This window comes from Balaenoptera ricei, chromosome 17 (genome assembly GCF_028023285.1).
Source record: "Balaenoptera ricei isolate mBalRic1 chromosome 17, mBalRic1.hap2, whole genome shotgun sequence".
Classification (NCBI taxonomy): Eukaryota; Metazoa; Chordata; class Mammalia; order Artiodactyla; family Balaenopteridae; genus Balaenoptera; species Balaenoptera ricei.
Genome location: NC_082655.1, coordinates 74,181,019 through 74,201,660, shown reverse-complemented (window position 1 = coordinate 74,201,660; position 20,642 = coordinate 74,181,019). Strand labels below are relative to the sequence as shown.

The 20,642-nt window shown below is 35.9% G+C and overlaps 1 protein-coding gene across 8 annotated transcripts in view; it reads right to left on the bottom strand.

The window, feature by feature from the left end:
* The window catches only part of ASPH (aspartate beta-hydroxylase), a 223,564-nt gene that overhangs the window by 164,304 nt on the left and 38,618 nt on the right, over positions 1 to 20,642 (bottom strand). For 4 of the 8 annotated variants that reach the window (XM_059902195.1, XM_059902196.1, XM_059902201.1 and 1 more), the window contains exons 3-4: positions 19,383 to 19,451; positions 7,183 to 7,224 (exon numbers count right to left, since the gene is read on the bottom strand). In XM_059902195.1, coding sequence (XP_059758178.1) covers positions 7,183 to 7,224; positions 19,383 to 19,451 — 111 coding nt within the window. Of the gene's footprint in view, positions 1 to 406; positions 5,037 to 7,182; positions 7,225 to 14,636; positions 14,882 to 19,382; positions 19,452 to 20,642 lie in introns of those variants that run through there. The other 4 variants (XM_059902198.1, XM_059902199.1, XM_059902202.1 and 1 more) reach the window with 3 other exon arrangements.

Below are 20,642 nucleotides of genomic sequence, written 5' to 3'. Positions count from 1 at the left end.
CACACATGTAACCAGAAGAATTCTGGAAAATACTTAGAAGTAAAGCTAAATGTATTCCTAATATCCTGAGGAAGAATGATGAATGCTTTTTCCATAGAAACATACTTACACTGAGACTTGCAGAACTGGAAATTAGGAATTGAATAGGTTTTTGTGGACTGGATAGAAAACCTCTAAAGACCATAAAATCGCTTCTATGGAAAAATGTGTTCTGGATACAAAGCAAACTTATAAATAGTTTTTCACACTTAGACTGGGTATGAAATTTCTCAATTATACCGTATACTTAAGACTACACTTTATTTCTTCATAACTTTTTTCTAGCCTTTACATTTCACATCTTGTGTTTCCACGTTGTAGCAGTATCCTTTAAATAACTAAGCATTCTTGCAGTTTTATACATATGTAACATTTAGAATTACTTTTATTTGCCCGCTCAATGATCTCAGTAAAACAAAGTAGGACCCAGTACACCCATTTTACAATGATACATTAGTTACAAAGAATAAAGAACTTAACTATTTGTCTCACTATCTGTTGATAAAAGGAGTGGGAATCATAGCCACAGTGCTTCCAAACTTTTAACAACTGACTGAAACAACTTGGTAGAATTATTACCATTATTCTGACAAAAGAAAGGGAAGCACCAGTGCTAACAACATACCAGCCACGCATGCACAACCACCTTGAGGGAAAGGAGAGAAAAACCAGCATTTCCAAGATGCATTTTATAGTGAACTGAGTAACCGATTTGGAGAATTGTTACCAATGGGCATTAACAGAAGGAACAGTGAAAGACACAGGAGAAAGGAATAAAAGTCTGGAGACACAGACTAAATCAGCAGACCCATTTCATGGAAAATGACATCTACAGTTAACTTAAATCACTAAAAAAATTTTGTTTTCTTTGGCCGTGCGGCATGTGGGACCTCACTTCCCCATCCAGGGATGGAACCCGTGGCCCCTGCAGTGAAGCACAGAGTCCTAACCACTGGACCGCCAGGGAATTCCCAAACCATTAACATTTAAAATCATACTTGTTTGCTATCTTTCTTTGTTTTCTAATGGAAGTATATACAGGGGGTCCTTATTACCCAAGTAATCATTATGAGAACCTCTGAAGTTACAAAGTTGGATGGCTACACAGGCCATAACACTACAAAATACTCTCTATGAGCCAATCTCTGGCAGAATTAATTCCCCAGGATTAATTCAAACTTTCATGCTAACAGATTTATGTCAATTTCTTTACCAGTCTCTCCCTCATTTTGAAATGCTGTGGGACCACCTATACACAATGCAAATCATCCATAAAGTAAAACTGAAAATCTTGAAAAAAATAAGATTGCAAATAGTTGATTACAAGCGATGTTAGAAATAATTGAAATTCACACACAAAGCCATTAACCAATGAAACACAGAAATTACACACCACAACTGAAGGAAAAATATCAATGATTATAAAGTTCTTCCAAAGAAAGTATTCTGAACACTATAGGATAACAGATTCCTGGAAAAACTGATAAGCTCTCAAATATTTTTGTAAAACTGACCGTCTTTACGATGACTGCTACTCACATGGGAAATGTTATCATACAAAGGAAAATTATGCCAAGAATGTCATTTTTTAGAATTCTATGCATCATCTCTTAGTGTAGCTTAAGTAATGTTAGTGATATAACAAAATACATTTATACTCAGTATTTAATTTTCACTTTTCAGGACTTTTTCTGACTCCCAACTACTTCAAGTTATATAATTTTTGTCCCTGTTTTTCATTGACATTTCAAAAAGGTGACCTTTCTGGTTTTAATTATCCTTACATAACAATATGAAGCAGCAGAATATAGAAATAACTACATACCGAATAAAAAAGTAAGTAAAACTGAGAAAGCAAGTATAATTTTAACCCATTAATCATGACCAAAAGCATATTTCCACTAAGTTTTTTAGGTGAACAGTAAGGGCCAATGCATCTGAGTAAAGTGTCGCCTCAACTTCAATAAAATTCAGTTGAAACCTCTAGTTACTGAAGAAAATGGAAGGAAAGAAAAAAAAGAAAGTAAGCCGATTCCCAGTTCTCAAGAGCTCTTGAAATATTTTTAATATTTTAGGACAGGAGTTTCAATTCTTGAGTTGCTATTCAAAGGGAAACTCAATGATAGAACTAAAATATTTCCAGGTGCTTTTATTAAATAGCAACAGATAATGTTTATATGCTTACGCTGATTAGGGTTAGTCTAAATTTTTTTCACTAATTTCTTAGAATTTAGCATTTATGTACTTTATGCCCTACAGCCATTGACTGTCCTTCAAAAACCAAGGTAAAAATTATTAGAATGCCCTCAGTAAAGGTCATTATAATTTGCTGCCCTTCTCTACAAGGGAGAAAAAAAAAAAGTTATCTGTACAGAAATTAACACTTAAAATTTGAAACATAAATTTAAAAACTCAATCTATTTATCTTAGCAAGACCTAACATCAGGATATATTTTTTAAAGATTGTAATTTTATATGGTTGGTGGATATAGTTTTGCTTCTCATTCTGTCCAGTTCTCAGAGTCTCCCTCTTCTTCTCCCAGAAACCCTTTCCTGCAGGAAGCATTTCATGTGGTTTGAGAGGGAACCCCTCAACCCACACCCAAAGCTTTGTGCACAGGAGCTAGCCTGTCCCCGACTACAGGAATGGTCACAGATGCTTCCAGGCCTAACCAGGACAGCCAGAATCTCCCAGGACTTTCCTCCCAGGGCCAGCCCAGAAAACTGCATCTTTGTACAAGGACGGCTAAACTAGAAAAATGTGTCTGGGGCCCCCAGAGGGCCACCCTCCTCCTCAAGTGGTAGCACCTCCATATAGAATAAAGTCAAGTAGAAATCAGCAGAGTCAAGATTTGAGAAGAGAGCTAGGAAGAAACAGCTGATTACAGGTCTGTACTTGGGATCTATTCACCTCAAGCCAGTTGCCCCTGTATTTGCCACCAAATGAGCCATAAAATTCACTGAGGTTTACTGTGCTCCTATAATCAAACTATAAAAATAATAAAATCCGGACTGATCAACATATGAAGCCCCAAGTTAACAATTTCTTTGGGACTCAGTTTTTAAACAACAGAATGATAGGATTGGATTAGAGATATTAGACTAGATATTCTCTAGGCCTGCCCCCTTGCTGGATAATTTTATTATGTCTGTTGGAATTTTTGTAACTAAATGTACAGGTGTTTGATTTTAAGCAGTAAAAGGTGCCAGCATATTAAAAAAACAAAAAACACAATACTTTTAGAAAATTTTGCACTTAACGCTTACTCACTTCTGATTTGAAATATCTTTAATTGGGCCAAAATCTCTGTTTTTAAAGGCTCTTCAAAGAAAAAGGTGAAGAATTATTTCAAAAATAAAATAAAAATTTTGTGGCAGCACTTATGATTCAGTTACAACAAATCAGGTTATTCTTCTCAAATTCAGTAGCTGAATTTCACCAGCAGTCACGGTTACAGAATTAAGACTTCATGTAGAACAGCACAAACCATTTGTAGAAATGCATTTCTTATAGAAATTTCATTTTATTAAATGTTTTCCGAACTCAATTTTGATCTCAAATTTGCAACTCCTTAGAAATGGTAAACAAGTATGATCAATCAAATATGAAAAATATATGCCATTCCACCAATATAACTGAAAAATTGTGTGATATAAAATGAAAGTATATCCTAATTTGAAATAATTAAAGCCTTTCTGTAACTAGTTTGAGTCTGTAAAGATGTCACAAATAAGCATTCTAAAATTGTTTTTCTACATAAAATTCTTTAATCCAGGACTGTTTCTAGAATTCTCAGAACACAGTGAACACTAAGTATTTATTGGGCAACAGGAGAAGGTGGGAGAGGGATGGTTGGAAAGGGAGAGGCAGGGTGAGGGGTGACGAGTGAGGCAGCACAGGGGGGTGAAAAAGGAGGTAAAGGAAATGTAAAAGACCGAGGAGGAGAGATGAAAAGGAGTTGAATGGGGAAGAGCCTGGGGAAGGAGCAGCCCCCTGAGAGGGGGGCGGGGGGAGGGGGATGGTGCTGGCTGGGCCTGGAGAGGGAGACACGCAGGCAACTTCGTGAGGAGATGCCCTGGGAAGAGCTGGGGGAAGGAAAAGGGGATGGAGAAAGGAAGTGGAGAAGGAAAAGGGTAGCTGAAGAAGAATGGGAAGCAGGAAAGCAGGAAGGCAAAGGAGGGAAGAAAAACAACAGCTAACAGAGAAGAAGATAACCTTCTACCTACATGAGTATTTATCCTTCCTGAAACTTACAAATCACTCTGCATATAAATACTATTTAAAATTTTAATATTCTTGCTGAACTCCAGTGAAAATATTCTGTATTAATAAATCATTACAATTCATATTATACATATACATTTACCTGATGCACGATCAATAAGTTAATAAAAATAGACGTTATTACATCATATTTTTATTACATATTTTTTTAAAGCTTCATCTTTTAAATTTCGAAGCATGAGACAGGTACCTCAATTTCAAAGAATTTACTTGGCTGAGCACCAATAAATATAGTCAATGGCTAAATGACACATCTTCCCCAACCAGAGCAATACCAAGTTTTCTATGCCCTTCAGCAGCAAATCACGATGAAGAATATGACCATTTCCTGGGATGCCGCTGCTGCAGCTTTAGTTCTTTCTCTTCTGGTTGCTTCCCTTTGCTAAGTGTGCCTGTTTGGCAGAACTTCTCCCTTCCTTTCTATCATCTTTGTCTTTGGGTGCCGCTTTACCAGAAATATCCTTGATATTTGTTGATTTTTTCCTATTTTCCTTGGTTTTAGTACCTTTACCTAGTCCCGCTTTCTCCTTTTCTTTGTCCTTTTTAACCCTAGGAGACTCTTTCCTGGAAACATATGAATCCGCAATTTTCTTCTCCTTCCGGTAATCCTCTTTTTCTTTCTTGCCCCTTTTTCTCTCTTCATGCTTACTTTCCTTCCTTGACTCAAGCTTCTCTTTTTCCTTCTTGGGCTCTTCTTTAGTGAGTTCTTTAACTTTCCGGTTTTCCAATTAAAGGGAAAAATGTTTATTGAAGTCATCTCTTAATTCATAGCAACTTAGTGCAAAAGTATTGCCTTTTTTTCTATCTCCCCACACACATGAAATGATCATTCAAAAAGTGCCTTTCATCCACTAGTTTTAAATTGCCTAAAAACAGATGCAAACCTCTATAAAGTATCAGCTATAAAAGAAATGCTAGAAACTTGGCATCATTTTTCCAGCTGGCAATATAGTATGATTTGCCTCAAAACAAGGTTAACATGCAATATTAATAAAATGAGTCCAGCCATAAAGGCAGCACTTTACACAGAGTGTTAACAACTCACATATCACAGCTATGACAACATAATTAAAGGAACACTGACAACGTAGGAACAAATTTTCCATAGCTTGCAAGTATTTGTACAAAGATAATTTAAAAGTCTTTAGCGCTAACAAAAAAAGTATGTCCTGAAAATATCTGTGCTTGCACTCCTTGGAAACAAATATAACGCACAAATGAAAAGTTAAATACCATTTAATTTTCTTAGTTTAGAAAAATACAATTTCCATATGAGTACAAAATTTTAAGTTTGTTATCTACAGTGTCTAAGACGACAAGGAGAACTTCTTTTCTGCTTCTATTCAACACTATGAAATCAGTATTCCTTTAAGTATATTTCCCGTTATTTTACGCAGAGCCACTCCAAGCCAACATCTATGCTGTCCATGCTCACAGAAGAGAGAACAATTAAACGGACTATACAGGTGATTCCAAATCTCACGTGAGGTGCTGCTTTCAACCTGCTTTAAATAAAGTTGAACAGTGCTGCTAGCAAAAGCTTTGAATTTCACCTTCTTGATTCCTCATTAAGAAATCATAAGAAGAAGCAAGGTGTTTACTGTATAATGTAGCATTTAAGCAGAAACAAAAAAGAGAAAGATTTCTTTAATATAATAAAACGTGGAAGATGTTTCTGCCCATCAGAATCATGTAAAACTCACAGAGTACAAAATGTTATTCAATTCTTCCTGACAATTTTATTAAAACCTTGAAAACATACAGAATAGAATTCATAAATCATCAACCATCCTCCAAGTTCTCATTCTTCTTCAACGCCGTTCAGAGTAACATAGATAAGCCACACTGCAAGAGCAGAATGCTGGTGCAATGCTGGCACGTCTTACTCTGCACACAGTTTTTAAAATATTAAATCTTTAATGTTGAATTTGCCTCTCTAGATCAAGGAGTCAAATTATACTTTATTGGCCATTTATTTCATAATAACTTACATAAGAATAAAATGGTAAAAATTCTGTTTTTCTTCCCGGGAATTATTCAGGCGGGATATCAGAGTTAAAACATTAAAATTTCCTAATCTTAAAGTTAAAATACAAATCACAAAACCCTGTAAATCACATAGTAAAAGTCTCACCTGTTAATGTTTCACCAAAATCAAACTACATACAACGTGCCAAGCACTTGAACGCAAAAGAGGATTACAAGTTTATAAAGAAAAGCATGCACTTTCCCCATGCCCCTCTCCCTGAAGGACAGAAATCTTTACAAGTGAACAAGAAAAACCAAAGGAATATAAAATAAGGCTGCAATGATAAGCTGTTAGCCTACACAGAATGGTTGACGGGTGTAATAATTTTTAATGAATCAAAATATCAAACACAGCAAATTCTATACCGGCATAATGAAATCTTAAGTTTTCATTTTACTGAAAACTACAAGTTTGGTCCCACTAGCTTTTATTGTGCTCTAAGACAGCATCATCAGAGCTTTTGGAAAAAGGAAATCAATCATTGATGAACTCATCTTTATTTCCGACAGTAACTAAAAAATTTAGACTAAAGAAAGGTTTTACAAGGTAGATAGAATGTGTATACTGTAAATTTAATGTGTAGTTTAAAGACTGTTCCGAGGTTTTGATAATCTGAAAAAGGAAATTACTTAAAATTATAGGCCCGAGGCAGAAAACTCTTTAATGAAACCTTGATAAAACTACTTACAACCAAAGGTGCACCCAAAACCAAAAAGCAATAATGTTTAGCATTAGTAGCTGCATCTACAAAACATTATCTATAAACTGTCATGCATTTTCAAGCATTAAACTTGATTCACTCAAGGCTAATTTGAAAAATGGAAAATACCTTTAGCCTTGGTTTTTCTCTTGGCTACCCCACCAGGTCCTTCTGTTGGTGTTTACAAGATGAAAATATGTTACAAACAGAAAATATTAAGGTAATAAAAAATAAGTATCTATAAAATAGTTTAAATTGATGCAACTATTAAACAAATTTACTTAAATTCACCATTAAAAAAATACACTCCTGCAACATACAAATATCTATCATTCATACGTCATTTTAGAACCTTACTTTCACTACCTATAACCGAAAAATGCATTTTAAAAAAATCATTGATTTAATCAACTTCACAACCTGCCTTAGGTCTTAAAGAATTGTTAGCTTTAGAGATGTCTAATTACCACAGGCATTTCCCTCTCAGTGGTACCTGATGTCAGTGGACTTCTGCTTGGACACAGTTGATCAATTACAAGCACCAGGGGTGAAAGGATCTGGGGACCTTATCTCCCTACTCAATCATCACTGCCACTCAAAAAAAGGATAGCATATTTTGATAGAATTTTACTCTTTACTGTCTGAATAATCATGGCTTTTCTCCCATAGTTTCAAACTTTCTTTATAAAAAATTACATAAATAAGAATTATACTATTATGGAGGTATATACTAACTTTTTTACTCTTTATCTAAAAACTCTGCAAAGGCTTTCTGTTTCTTCTCTAGGCAAATGAAAGTTCCGATAACGTGTTTATTTTTAACCTTCTAACAAATGTCAGGTACCATATATCTCGCCGTACACTTTTTCCAACCAGCCTGTACCTAGCATCCCAACCAACTGATGTTCCCAATTCTATCTCCTGGTCACATAAATGTTATTTTACACACTCACATATCAGCAAACTTTCCAAAGTGGCGTTCCAGGCTGCCAATCCATTTCCTGGGGACACCAGGGTAGGAGGCAGGTTGCCAGTCCATTTCCTGGGGACACCAGGGTAGGAGGCAGGTTGCCAGTCCATTTCCTGGGGACACCAGGGTAGGAGGCAGGTTGCCAGTCCATTTCTGGGGACACCAGGGTAGGAGGCAGGTTGCCAGTCCATTTCCTGGGGACACCAGGGTAGGAGGCAGGTTGCCAGTCCATTTCCTGGGGACACCAGGGTAGGAGGCAGGTTGCCAGTCCATTTCCTGGGGACACCAGGGTAGGAGGCAGGCTGCCAGTCCATTTCCTGGGGACACCAGGGTAGGAGGTGGGGTGATTTCTGCTCATGCCCTGTGGAGGCAGCACCATGTACAACCTGTCACCCTACAACTAAGGTCTGAAGTGTCCCAAGAAAGCCCCTAAGCCCTTTCACACATATTCCTGCTGGAAACTGTGGAACCCCCTCTGTATGTTTCTCAAAACCATAATCACACTCCCACTTCTAGTATGAGATTTTTTTACTCCTATTCTGTTGTTTGAATCACCATCCACTCCGAAATCTCTTCCCCTCTCTCTGTTCATGGCAATTTGTTTCCATCACAAGAGACACTTCATTTGAGAATGGCAATTTATTTTGGTTGAGATATCATCATTGTCATTCTGGAAAAAAAGTATTAGTATATCTTACCAATGACTACATTAAAAACAGAAACGTGAATTAACTGTTCCATGTGGCTATCTGTATCTATCCAGTTACTTGATATGCATACATAACCAAAACCAGTGTGTGTGTCTAACAACTATTTTTCACAGACAAAGCCCAATTCTTTCTTAACCTCTAGCAAAAACAGCATACCACCTTGTAATACCGAATGCTATCTTGGACCACTCCCCAAGAAAGTTTATTTAGGTAAAATGTCAAACTTATTCTTGTAATGACAACCTTTAAATACATGGGTATTATCCGGTGTGCAAAAGAAATTAGCATAAAGCATTAAAATACACTTATAATGATGCTAATGTCCCCTCCTGATTCCTGCATGTTCTTGACTGGAGAGGCCTGGATTTTCCCTTAGAAAGCAGAATGGTGGGAATCAGACCAACCCCCTACCCCTCCACTATTATGATATAGTCAAAAGAGCTATACTGATGAAAAGGCTAGAGTTAACATAAATAAGCCAACATATTAGATCAACATCACATTAGTTGATTAGAAACATGAAAAGATAATAAGTACTTGATTTACAACTTTTCCAGTTTGGGTATAAATCCCTAATGTTATACAAATTAACAGTGTGCCACTGTGCTATATAAAATTCCAAAGTATCAACCTAAGCTGTCTTTTCTGAACTTAAAGAATATATTCAATCATTTTTCAATATTTTTGACACGACAAAGCCTGAACTAATAATTTAAACAACAATCATCATATTCAGTCTCTGAAGGAAAGAGTATAAACATGAAAGAAAGCACAGCACTTGGAAAACAGAAGGTAATACAGGAGCCCGTCAGTAACAAAAAAAGAGGGGAGAGTCAAGAAAATGCAGGGAAGGAATGAATGAATGAATGAATAGAAAATGCAGGATTCTAAAAGTCAAAGTAGCAGTTGTAGAAAGGAAGGAATGAACAAAGGGTTAGGATGAGGACACTACTGAATTCTGTTAGTTAGTAAATGTCCCATATACAGTTTTACAAGGAGTATAAGAAGGGGTCACGTTACAATGAGAAAACAGGTAGAAAGAAGGGTGAGCAAAACCCCAGGGTTGCCCATCACGGCCTCTCTTCCCTCCTTAGAAGAAAACTGATCATCTATGGGGTTTCCCAAGATTCTCAGTGGGCAGAAAAGGAATAAGAGTTTGAAGAATTTGATCTGCATTCGTATGTTTTGAGGGCTAGGAAACAAAGGCATGTCTAAGGGTAGAGAAACTGAGTCAGCGAGAGAGAAAGGAGGCGGCCAGAAGCAGGAGGTGCAGACCCAGGGCAAAGGTCAGCTGCTAGAAAAATGACCCATGAGAGAGGAAACAACGATTCAAAACACTTCTCAGAGTAAAGAAACGCTGTGCAGAGTACAGAAATGATCATGGAACCCAAGCCATTAGGATGTGGCTACCGTCAAAGAGAATGGCAAAAAAAAAAAAAAAAAAAAAAAAGTAATCACCATGTTGTTTACTTCTTTTTTGCCCTGTATGTTTATTCTGATGGTTTTAAGGTGATTACTGTTAATAGCTCGGTTGACTATTTGGTAATCCTTACACAGAAATTTGAAAGAAGCAGGTCTTATATACCTCCCTTAGAGCCTGAGGGAGTTGCCTAAAGGTCATGAACATTATTTTGGCACCTGCCTCAGGGCCACTATCCCACACACACTTTCAAAGTGAAATGTTCTGTGTGTAATTAAAACGCTGAATCAGGGTTGGACCTGCGGTTTCACCGCAATTTTAGAAGACTGGCTCCGTTACAGAAACCCAAGTACTATAGCTGCTGCAGGCTTTCAGGGAGTTGGTCACAGAACTGGTCGGCTGAGTGTCATGTCACACTTAGGTCATCCGAATCACTCCCACTGTCTCTGGTGAGACCCGTGAGTCACTCTGAGCCTCAGTTTCAAAGCTTCCTCCTGCCCGCACGAAGCATCATAATTTATTTCAACATTGGCTACAGATGAGGCCCTGAACGCCTAAGAGAAGATTCTGTGAGCTAGGCAGACTTGCTCTAGAACGTAAGTCTAGTCTTGGCAAAACGCAAGTCAAGACACTACACCATTTTCCTTTTTATTTTTAAATAGATGGCGTAACAGTATTATCACAGACGTTTTTGAAAAAAGGAAGCTACAAACCTTCCAACCCTCGGGGATGAGGGAAGACCAGACCATCAGAGGACTGAAAGACTAAAAGTTTAAGAAGGGATTACATCCAGAGACTGAGAGCTTGAATAAAGATAAAATCCAGACAAGAATACAAATGAGATAGCAGAAAGGTCACCTGAAGACCTCAGCTAGCATAGGTCAGTTTATTGTCTGAACTTCAAAGTGTCATTTCTCTTGGAAAACAAAGTACATCCAATAATTGTTTTCACTTATTTAAGCTGTTTTAAAAAAAAAATCAGCATTTTATTATGCAATGGGTAACTCCTGACGTTCTCACTCACCAGGACTAACCCCAGCAAATATTTAATAAATACCCTATGTTGGGCTCAGCTTTGAAGAGGGATTCAAATGCAGCCTAACCTGACTCCCAACTTCAGACAGTTCACAATTTAGTTAATATCTACTCCTGTGTATTACAGAGTTATCACAACAAATAACAGGCAGAGAATTCAGCATAGTGTTCCATCAATCGACTTGTGATAATAAAGTCTGCATCACTGGATTTTATAAAAGTGCTCCAAATATGCATGGTGATCAAAGAAATTTCCACAGCTCAAAACGCAGAAAACGTTTTACTTGTTTTATAGACCAGAATCTGATTTCGAAAGGGTTGCTGAGTATCAAGCCCCCAAAGGTATAACTGCCAGGTGTTCAAATTCATAACTGTCTATGCTTCTATCTGCCTTTACTAATACTCCAAAGTTATAAACATCAGGCCAAACGAGGAAACATTTCGCCCCGTCTAGCTAACTGTAAATGAAAACAAACCAGAATTCAAGCAGAGAAAACAGTTTTTCTTACACGTCTGGATACAGCTCTATAAGACAGGGAGGTAATTTCTAGAATAAAGAATCAAGTACAAGGTGAAAAAGCAGGATATCGTCCAGCACATTATGTCCGAGGCACCTGCATGACGCAGTGAGCCGGCAGCTGGGCCTCAGGGATTTAATAAGATTAGCACCCAGAAGACACCTCTCCAACTGACTTACACCTCACCCCTCACATCCCAGGGGAAATAAGAGCTGAAAGAAACTAAAGTGCAGAAAAGAAGTCCCCTGAGTGCCACTTCCTTGTTTTGGTACCAAATTCCAGAGAACCCGGCGCCTTTTCAATTGGACAAACAGCAGTTTCATCTGAGGAAGGGCAGCTCGGAGGAGACAAGGCCATCTGAACTCAGAGCACATTCCTCAAAGTGCCTTTGGTTGTTCCAAACTGCAAATGCAGAGTAAATATAGTACAATGTAAAATTCACCATAAATAAACATTCAAACATACATTTTACATTTTTGCCTTTTTAACTAAGTTCCTAAGCTTAAAAGACACAAGCTAGGAAAATATTTCTATGATCGAACAGAAAATTACACAATAAAGCCTTAGAAGATTAAGAATTGTAACATACATAATAAATAAAATGTAAGCAAAGCAACTTTGTTCAGCTTCAAAGTACTCTATACCAGTTTTGCAAATAACTTTATTTTCTCACCAAAGCAAGCCTTAAGCACAAGTTGAAGGCAGTCACAGAAGTCAGGGGTTCACCAGCTACCTGGATTTTACCTTCATCAGAGGCTTTTCAAAAGGGCTGATCGGAAGGGATACCAAAGAAATGGCAAATTATAATCTCACATCCTTATTTTTCACTTACAAGAATACAGCATAATTAATTTCTGTACATAAAATGTGCATTAGTAGCATGACAAAAAAAGCAGAGCCTGATGAGAAATTAATGATTCCAAACATTTTTAACACACAAATTTAATTATTTACTTCTCATAAACTGATCAAACATCTTCCAGAGTTAGTAACAATGAAGCATGAAGAAACAACACTGCCTTAAAAAAAAATCTCAGACATTTGTCTAAGAGAATTTCTCTGAGTGAGGCCTAAGACTGCTTTTGAATTTAAAACTAATGAACTCTGATATGTCACAGTACTCAAATTCAAAGTGGAAGACATGATAAATACAGGCAAAGACTGCATAAGCTTTCAGAAAGAACATTTTTAAATCATACTCATTTGTTCCAAAATATTAACATTCCAAAATCAGAAGCTTTTGACTGTCAGAAACATTAACAGAATGAAACACAGTCCCTGAATAATCAGGAAAAGACAAACTAGGGTTATAACAGTTATTTAAGCGTTAGGAGATCACTGTCCAATGTACAACACATGTATCTATTTCCAAAAGTAGCTACTGAATAATGCTTTTTAAAAATAAGATTAGCAAATTGGACAGTCTTCCGGACACATGTAAATGCTGAGTCAAGGGGGAAGTTGATGTGCTTCCAGGGTTCTGATTCGAGACTTTGACTTTCAGGCTCTCATTTTGATAGCCTGCAAGAGCGAGCTCTAAAAAAGAAACTACATTTGTCATATTCCCTTCTGAAAAAATGGGTGAATAATCTACTTTCTGAAAGCAACTTGATTAAATGGGAAAAAATAAGAATAAATATTTGAAAAGTAGAAATTATCACAGTTAAATAAAATGTTAAAAAATGCAAATATTTTCCAATTTTAAGCTCTATAAAGAACCAAAGCTAAGTTTCACAGAGGCTCAAAGAGATGTAAAAACATGAAACACCACTCCCAAAAAGGGTAAAAGAAATCAAAGGTCTTGGATCTTATCGCTCTTAAGCTATAAGAGCTTTGTTTGAGGTGGGAAATGAATGAAATCTCATTTTAAGAAATGCATATTACATATGTCTAATACAATTGTTTTTGCTATCACTGAAGCAAACTCATTTTAAATGAATTGATTCAAAGGTGTTTTTAAGGTTTTCTAATGGCAAAAATGGATTCTCCTAAAAAGAATTACCACTTTAATAAATTTAATTTACAAATATAAAAATCATATTATACCTAAGCCAAAGTTGATGGCCAATTAATAAGGTAATACAGGAAAAAATGGAAAAAGACCGTTATTTAGGATGAATAATTTTAATATGCACAACATTATTTAAGATAACATATTCACATTTTCCTTCCTGTGTAATATGCCTTCTTTAAAAAAAATACAAATTACTTTCTCTGGATGTCTATTTGGAAATGAAATTAAAAATAAATTTTGCTTTCACAGACAGAAAGATTCAGACACACTACTATCTGAATACAGTAATTGAACTACCCTAAGGCAAAAACATGAGGTTATTTTCAAATTATTTTAAAAGCACCATTAATACAGAATTTTACACTGAAATTTGTATTAACCTGTGACAAATCAACCTAAACAAATTACAATTTAAAAAAAAATCAGCCTTTTAAAGAACCATCATTTTACACATCAGTCATGTTAAAGACCAAAAGAGAAGCACTGAATTTATGAATCATGCTAGAAATATTTTTATAATTAATTCCACTATAATCATCTTAATGAATAGCGTGTTAGAAGGACAAGCAGCAAGGGTTAATCACAAAACAATTCGCTATTAAGTTTCTGAATTTAGTTCAGCAAGTACATGAGTTAAAACAAAACGATACAGAAACCAATTATACTACCAAGAACATCATTCTCAATGCACTTTGTGGACCAGTAGGAGAATGAGGGGTACCGCTTTCCTCAAGTGGGAAAGCCAAGCAAGGGACTAGCTAGGCGCTGTACTGGGGAAAAGATCACATAGTTGCCTTGTATTGTCCGATCACAGCTGCCCCACTGCATGTTAAGCCCTGGGTGAGCAAAGGAAAGAAAGAAAAAGGAGATTGCTTCAGGGGTTCACAAGCCAGTGACTTCAGTCCCTGCATCAAAGTTACTGGTTATGTAAATCCAAGATGACGCAAGTCTTTCCCTGAACCCCTTCATTCTGTGACGTACCATCAACACCATCTGTGGTCTCGCTTTCTTCTTCTTCTTCTTCTAGCATTTCAAAAGGAGTCATTATATCATAGAGAAATGAGAGGAAACCATAAAACCAATCTGAACTTTCCTCTGCTAAAATATTAAGGACTTCCTCAAGAGAATCAATATTTTCATTACTGCCATCTTTGGTCAGGCCTACATAAGAATAAAGGAAGAGAGAAAGAGAAAATAAGGAGAGCAGTTAGGTGGAAAAAAGAAGTTGAGGAAGAGTGATCTCAAAAAGGATGTGCATCATGGTCAAGGAAGTTTACAGAAAAGATATTTTGGAAAATAAAGAAATCGGTTAAGATGCACACCTTACAATCAACTCTCAATCATATGGACTAAAGGAAAAGCAATTTGGCCAATCCTCACCGTTCCTACCAGCCCCTAACCGGGTTTGCCTTTCTCTCATCAGAGAACTGAGAGCCAAAAAAACCCACAAAATTGTATCAGCCAAAACAGACTGACCAACTTCAAAGGGAAAAGTGAGTAAAAGTAGTATGAGGATAAAAAGACACTTCCGACAAGCCCCACATTTGCTCATGTAGCACCCAGATATTATCGAGAGTTGATTATACAAACATTTACATATGTCAATAAATATTCACTGAAAATAGAAATGTTCATTTCCTCAAACTTTTCCCTTTAGGAGCTGGAGTTAGTTTAGGAAACTCTGGAATTAACATGACTAGCAGGGTAACCGTTCAGCCTCCACAGATGGGCACCAACGTGCTCAAATTATACCAGATCAACAACTTACATTTTAAAACTAGAAAATGTGAGCTTTATAATGCTCCGGTTACTGACTTGTGGTCCTGTCGTTCTGACCAATAATAAGAGTCAGCTATTAATAACAATTCGCTCAGCCTACCAATATGAGATGTGATCAAGGCCAGTCACCTGCAACAGGAACATTCCAGAGTTCTCTCCCTATCAGCTCACGAAATTAGCTTCTACTGCAAAGACCCCAGACCCCCATATGGAAAGAAAGCAGTGTATATATCGTTTTTATCACTTGTTTTTTTCCTGTGAAGAACTGGCTTTGGGTAAGACTGGTCTCTTGGGTCCAGCAGGTATCAAAGTCCACCAATAGAACTGTCAAGTTCTATACAGTAAGATCCATAATTTTGAGGAGAAAAAAAAAAAAAAAAGGCAGGCTGTAAGAAATATGCACATCTATGATTTTAGAGCTTTTCGGATTATAACCACCTCATTTGGTATTTCTGGCTTTGACAAGACAGAATTTGTCCACACAGCATAACTACCAGCAATCAAGATTGGCAGGTAAGGGATAATAATAAGACAACTAGTTTAATGTTAAAGATTATAGTGAATTTTCCCCACATTAGTGCATAGAAGAACTACATTGCGCCATTCTTCATGCATTGGGGGGGGGAACCCCACAAACTTCAGTCGGTATTTAAATTATTTTTTGACCAACCCAGCATGTTTCTTCACTGAATTGAACAGTTGACAAGTGCTATGAACGGAGATCTGTATTCCCACCCAAGCCCCTGTGGGAATAACACTATTTCTTCTTCTTGTCCAAAAACTCTACAGCTGTATATTTAGAATAAACATTTTTCTTTTTCTCCATTTTCCAATACAAGTACTTCCAAGTGTTGAATATAAAATATAAAACTTTACCACCCTTCAGCATGACAGGATGAAGTATGCAACAAATATGCAAAAGTATTTGAGCAAAACTAATTACCCAACTATGCAACATTTTTGTGGTTCTTAAGACAAAAGTACTAGTCCAAAGAGAAAAAGAAAATATGTTCTGGATTTATAATTCCTTAACCTCTAAGAGAAGGCCTGAACCAAAGAGCAGCATGTGCCTGGCTTTGGGCAAGATCCAGCCCTCCCTTCCCTCCTGCTCACTCAGGCATCTGTCAAGTCTACAAACGTTTGTCAAGGCTCTAGGGATTGCCTTCCCTTTTGTTCTCTGGCCATAGCTGGTGCCAGCTAGGTGCCAGTCACAGGGCAAAAGGATAACTATGTAATCCACAGGTGGTGTTACTCTAAGAAAATGTTACTCAGAATTTAGTCCTCTTTCCTATTGATTTATTTGGGAAACAAGTTTTCAAAGAATACATTATGAGACAATGTAGCTTTCAATCATCCAAACCAAAATCAAAGACATTTTATTTTAGATAATTTGGCCACAAAAGTAGGAAGGAATGTAAACAAGACCAGGCTTAGAATATTTTCAAAGTATATTGTAAGGGCCATGGCCAGAAATAATAAAATTAGTGATGGCTACTGATCTTGATTTACTCACGTATTTCATTCTCTTTATAGTTCATAAAAGCAAACTTTGAAATGTAAAAGAAATGTAAACATGAATGTATACATTTCCTCAAACTGATCAAATTTAGATATATGCAAACTTAAGACTCCAGAAAGAAATACTAATGAGATAAATCCAAACCTATGGAAGTTCAGCGTAACTATTACCACACCTGCCATGCCAAGCTCTCACCCAATCTCTGACATTCTACTTTCATCCCTCCCCAGGGATTCCCTCTGCCTTAATCCAAAGCCCTTACCCTTGAGCTGCTTCTCCAATGAGAACGTACCCCAGAGATCTGGCTCCTTTTGGGTTACACACTCACTGAATCTGCTCCCCCGTAATCTCTCCCTGAACATACAGAGCCCAACAAGGCCAGAATTTCACCTGGTTCTTTCAACCATCCACCAGTAATAGAGGCATAACTAGGCTACAATAACCTCACAAAGTAGAAAAGAACCTTAGTCATAAAATTCAATTCCTATCAAGGTTGCATTTCATGCAGAGAATTCAAACACTACAGAATAAAGTCAGAGGACAAACAGCTTACATTAGTTTCTTTCATCTTCACCAAAGCCACAAGCCAACTGCGAATTTGTACATACACACAATAAAATAGTTTATCTTAGCCTTTGTGCATTTAATAGTCAAATTACCAAATGAACACTCAGATTCACCAACTGAGTTCTGTCTCCAAGTATATGATTCTTGCAAAAGGAACAAGTTACCATTTGCCCATACCACATATGTGGCTACCCACAAATGGCGATGTTCTAAATTACATTTAATTAAACTCTTAACGGTTGCTTAAAAATATTAAGGGGAATAAATTTTTGAAATCTAAAATACTAAAAATCAAGTTATTCATGTAAGTTTGCAATAGAAATCAATGTGTGCTGTAGAAGAAATAACATGTTTTAATTTTTAATAGTTGACATTTCCTGACAGACCAGATAGCTGATTTTAAGCACCTCCCCCCTTAAAAAAATCAACAAAATACAGTAGATAAGTAATATTATTTCTAAAAATGAGGAAACGGCTCACATGAATTTATTTTTTAAATAAAAAGCTTTGCCATTCAGAATCTGTCATTTAAAGAAAAGTAACAAAATGAAGTAATAAACCATTTATAGGCAAGCAAATTAGCATCATTCTGAAATAAGGTCTATATAATTTTCTTTCTTACGCATGCCTAGGATTATAGTCTTCTGAGAATTTACCATACTTATAGAAACCCAAATTTAGATATATAATGACAAAATTATATAGAAAATTCTATTACGGTTAAGACAGGAAAAGAAATTTCATGGGTACAGGAAGCTTTCACTGTTAAGTAGCAAATATAATTCTCACTGAGCAGTAACAAGAAAACAATGTCAAAATTAAGAAGCTTTATTACATTTCAACACAGATGTATCTCCCATTTTTTTCATATCCATAAAATATACACAAAATTGTGTGTCTAGGAAGAATTTGTGCCATTATTCTATTAAGCTTAGTATGTAAACCTTGCCATATTTGTTATTTTTCTAAAGACTTTAGTATAAAATGTTTTAATGCATATTACGCTACATACTAAAACAAAGGAAAGGATGCTGTTTAACAAGCAGAAATACATATCTCACCAGGCCAGATTATATAAAATCTGCATATTAAAATTAGCACCATCCTTTCTAGTATGAGAGTATTTTAAAATTAAATGAAGGAATATCACATCTTTATCCATTATAAAAAAAATCTCAATGTTAAAGACAGGTAATTATGGTGATAAAAGAGAAGGGTCCAAGACTTAAAAAAATCAAGAAACCTGGCCAAAGACTACTAGTTTATATTTTAATGTTACCTTTCAAATAGTCATAGGACATTATAAGATGTTTACTACCACTATTTTATTTCACAATGAATTTATGTAAGCCTTCAGAAATCTACATATTCAAATGGACGTTGAATTATGTCAAATGATGCTAAAGAATGGTCGCCATTACCATATGTGAAAACAGACTAGGACATTATCTACATGTTCAAATGTTAAGTTCAGAATATAAAGTGCTTTAAATCTAAAAACACATATGAAATTATATTACTTATAATATCTGTGCAGGAGCTATATACTTATCCATTTGTAACAGTAAATTGAAATGTGAGAGTTTATAGAAAAATAATTAAGCTATTAACATCCCAACAAGAATGAAATAAATGATTTAAGTGGGAAAATATCTTTCATAAAATGGAAATGACTGACACAAACATTACTAAAGCTAAAATATCGGGTTGGCCAAAAGGTTCATTTGGTCAACCTGATATTATTTTGCTTCCAACATTTTAGCACAACTAATTAAAAAAAAAAAAATGTGTACTTGCCTAATAAAACTTTGGCATCATCTACATCAAAATCTCCATCACCATCAGCATCATAGATTCCCAGTTTTCCTACAAGAGGGGAAGGAAAGACGGATATGGGAACAAAAGGAAAAGCAAATTTAATAAGGTGTTACTATTTCTTACAGTCCTGCATATCGGCCATTAATGCAACCAATCAATGCAACTCTTTGCTCCTTTCATCCTTAAAAGCCGTGCCAATGATAATCTCACTTAAAAATGAAGGCAGTTCACTTAGAGATTGAGGAAATATTCACCTAACAAATCTAAGAAATATAACTCAGATAATATTTTCTTTAAGGGCTTAACAATACCCTGAGATTTAATCATTTCAGAATAGTTTTTTTTAACTTTACTGCTAAAAATCTTTTAGGTAAAATTTTCAACATATATAAGGAATAATACAGATCCACTTCTAACAGTTACATGAAATTTAATGTTTCTAAAGTACAGAAGTTCCTCACACCATTAATACTCAAAACAAAAGAACATCCACTGAGCCTCAAATAAAGACCATATATAATTAACATCGAGTATAAGTACTAAAAATAAGAGGATGATTAATTTTACGTTTCATAATAATGATTTATGATAGAAGCATCATGAATCAACCTTTAAAAACAGACTTCTGGAAATAAAGTATGTAAAACTGGCTTTTTGAAACTACAAAGGAAAACTTACACTTATCCTGCTTAAAAATGTAATTAGAACCGGCCATCTACTACTAAGAAAAAAAATAAGGCTTAGAACAGACAAGCTGAGAAGACAATACTAGCAGAGACTTCCTCCTTCAAGAATAGTAAATGTGTATTTTAACTTTATCATCTCAGAGCACTGGTTCAGCATTTCAAATATAAGTCAAATACATTCAGTTCCCTAAAAACATCCTAAAATCAACACAGTTCATAATTCATCATTGGGCAATGGCTGTGAAGAGACTTATTAATTTAACATATTTTAAACAACAATATTTTAAATAGCAATATTTAAACCGCATTTACAAATACAGCATCAGTACTAAAACACCAGTCGGCAGCACTGCCACCATTTTTGTTTGTTTGTTTGTTTAAGCAATGCTTTTATTTTTACTTATTTTTTTTGAATTTTAGAATTGTATTTATTTTTTTATACAGCAGGTTCTTATTAGTTATCTATTTTATACATATTAGTGTATATATGTCAATTCCAATCTCCCAGTTCATCCCACCACCACCACCACCCCCCGCCACTTTCCCCCCTTAC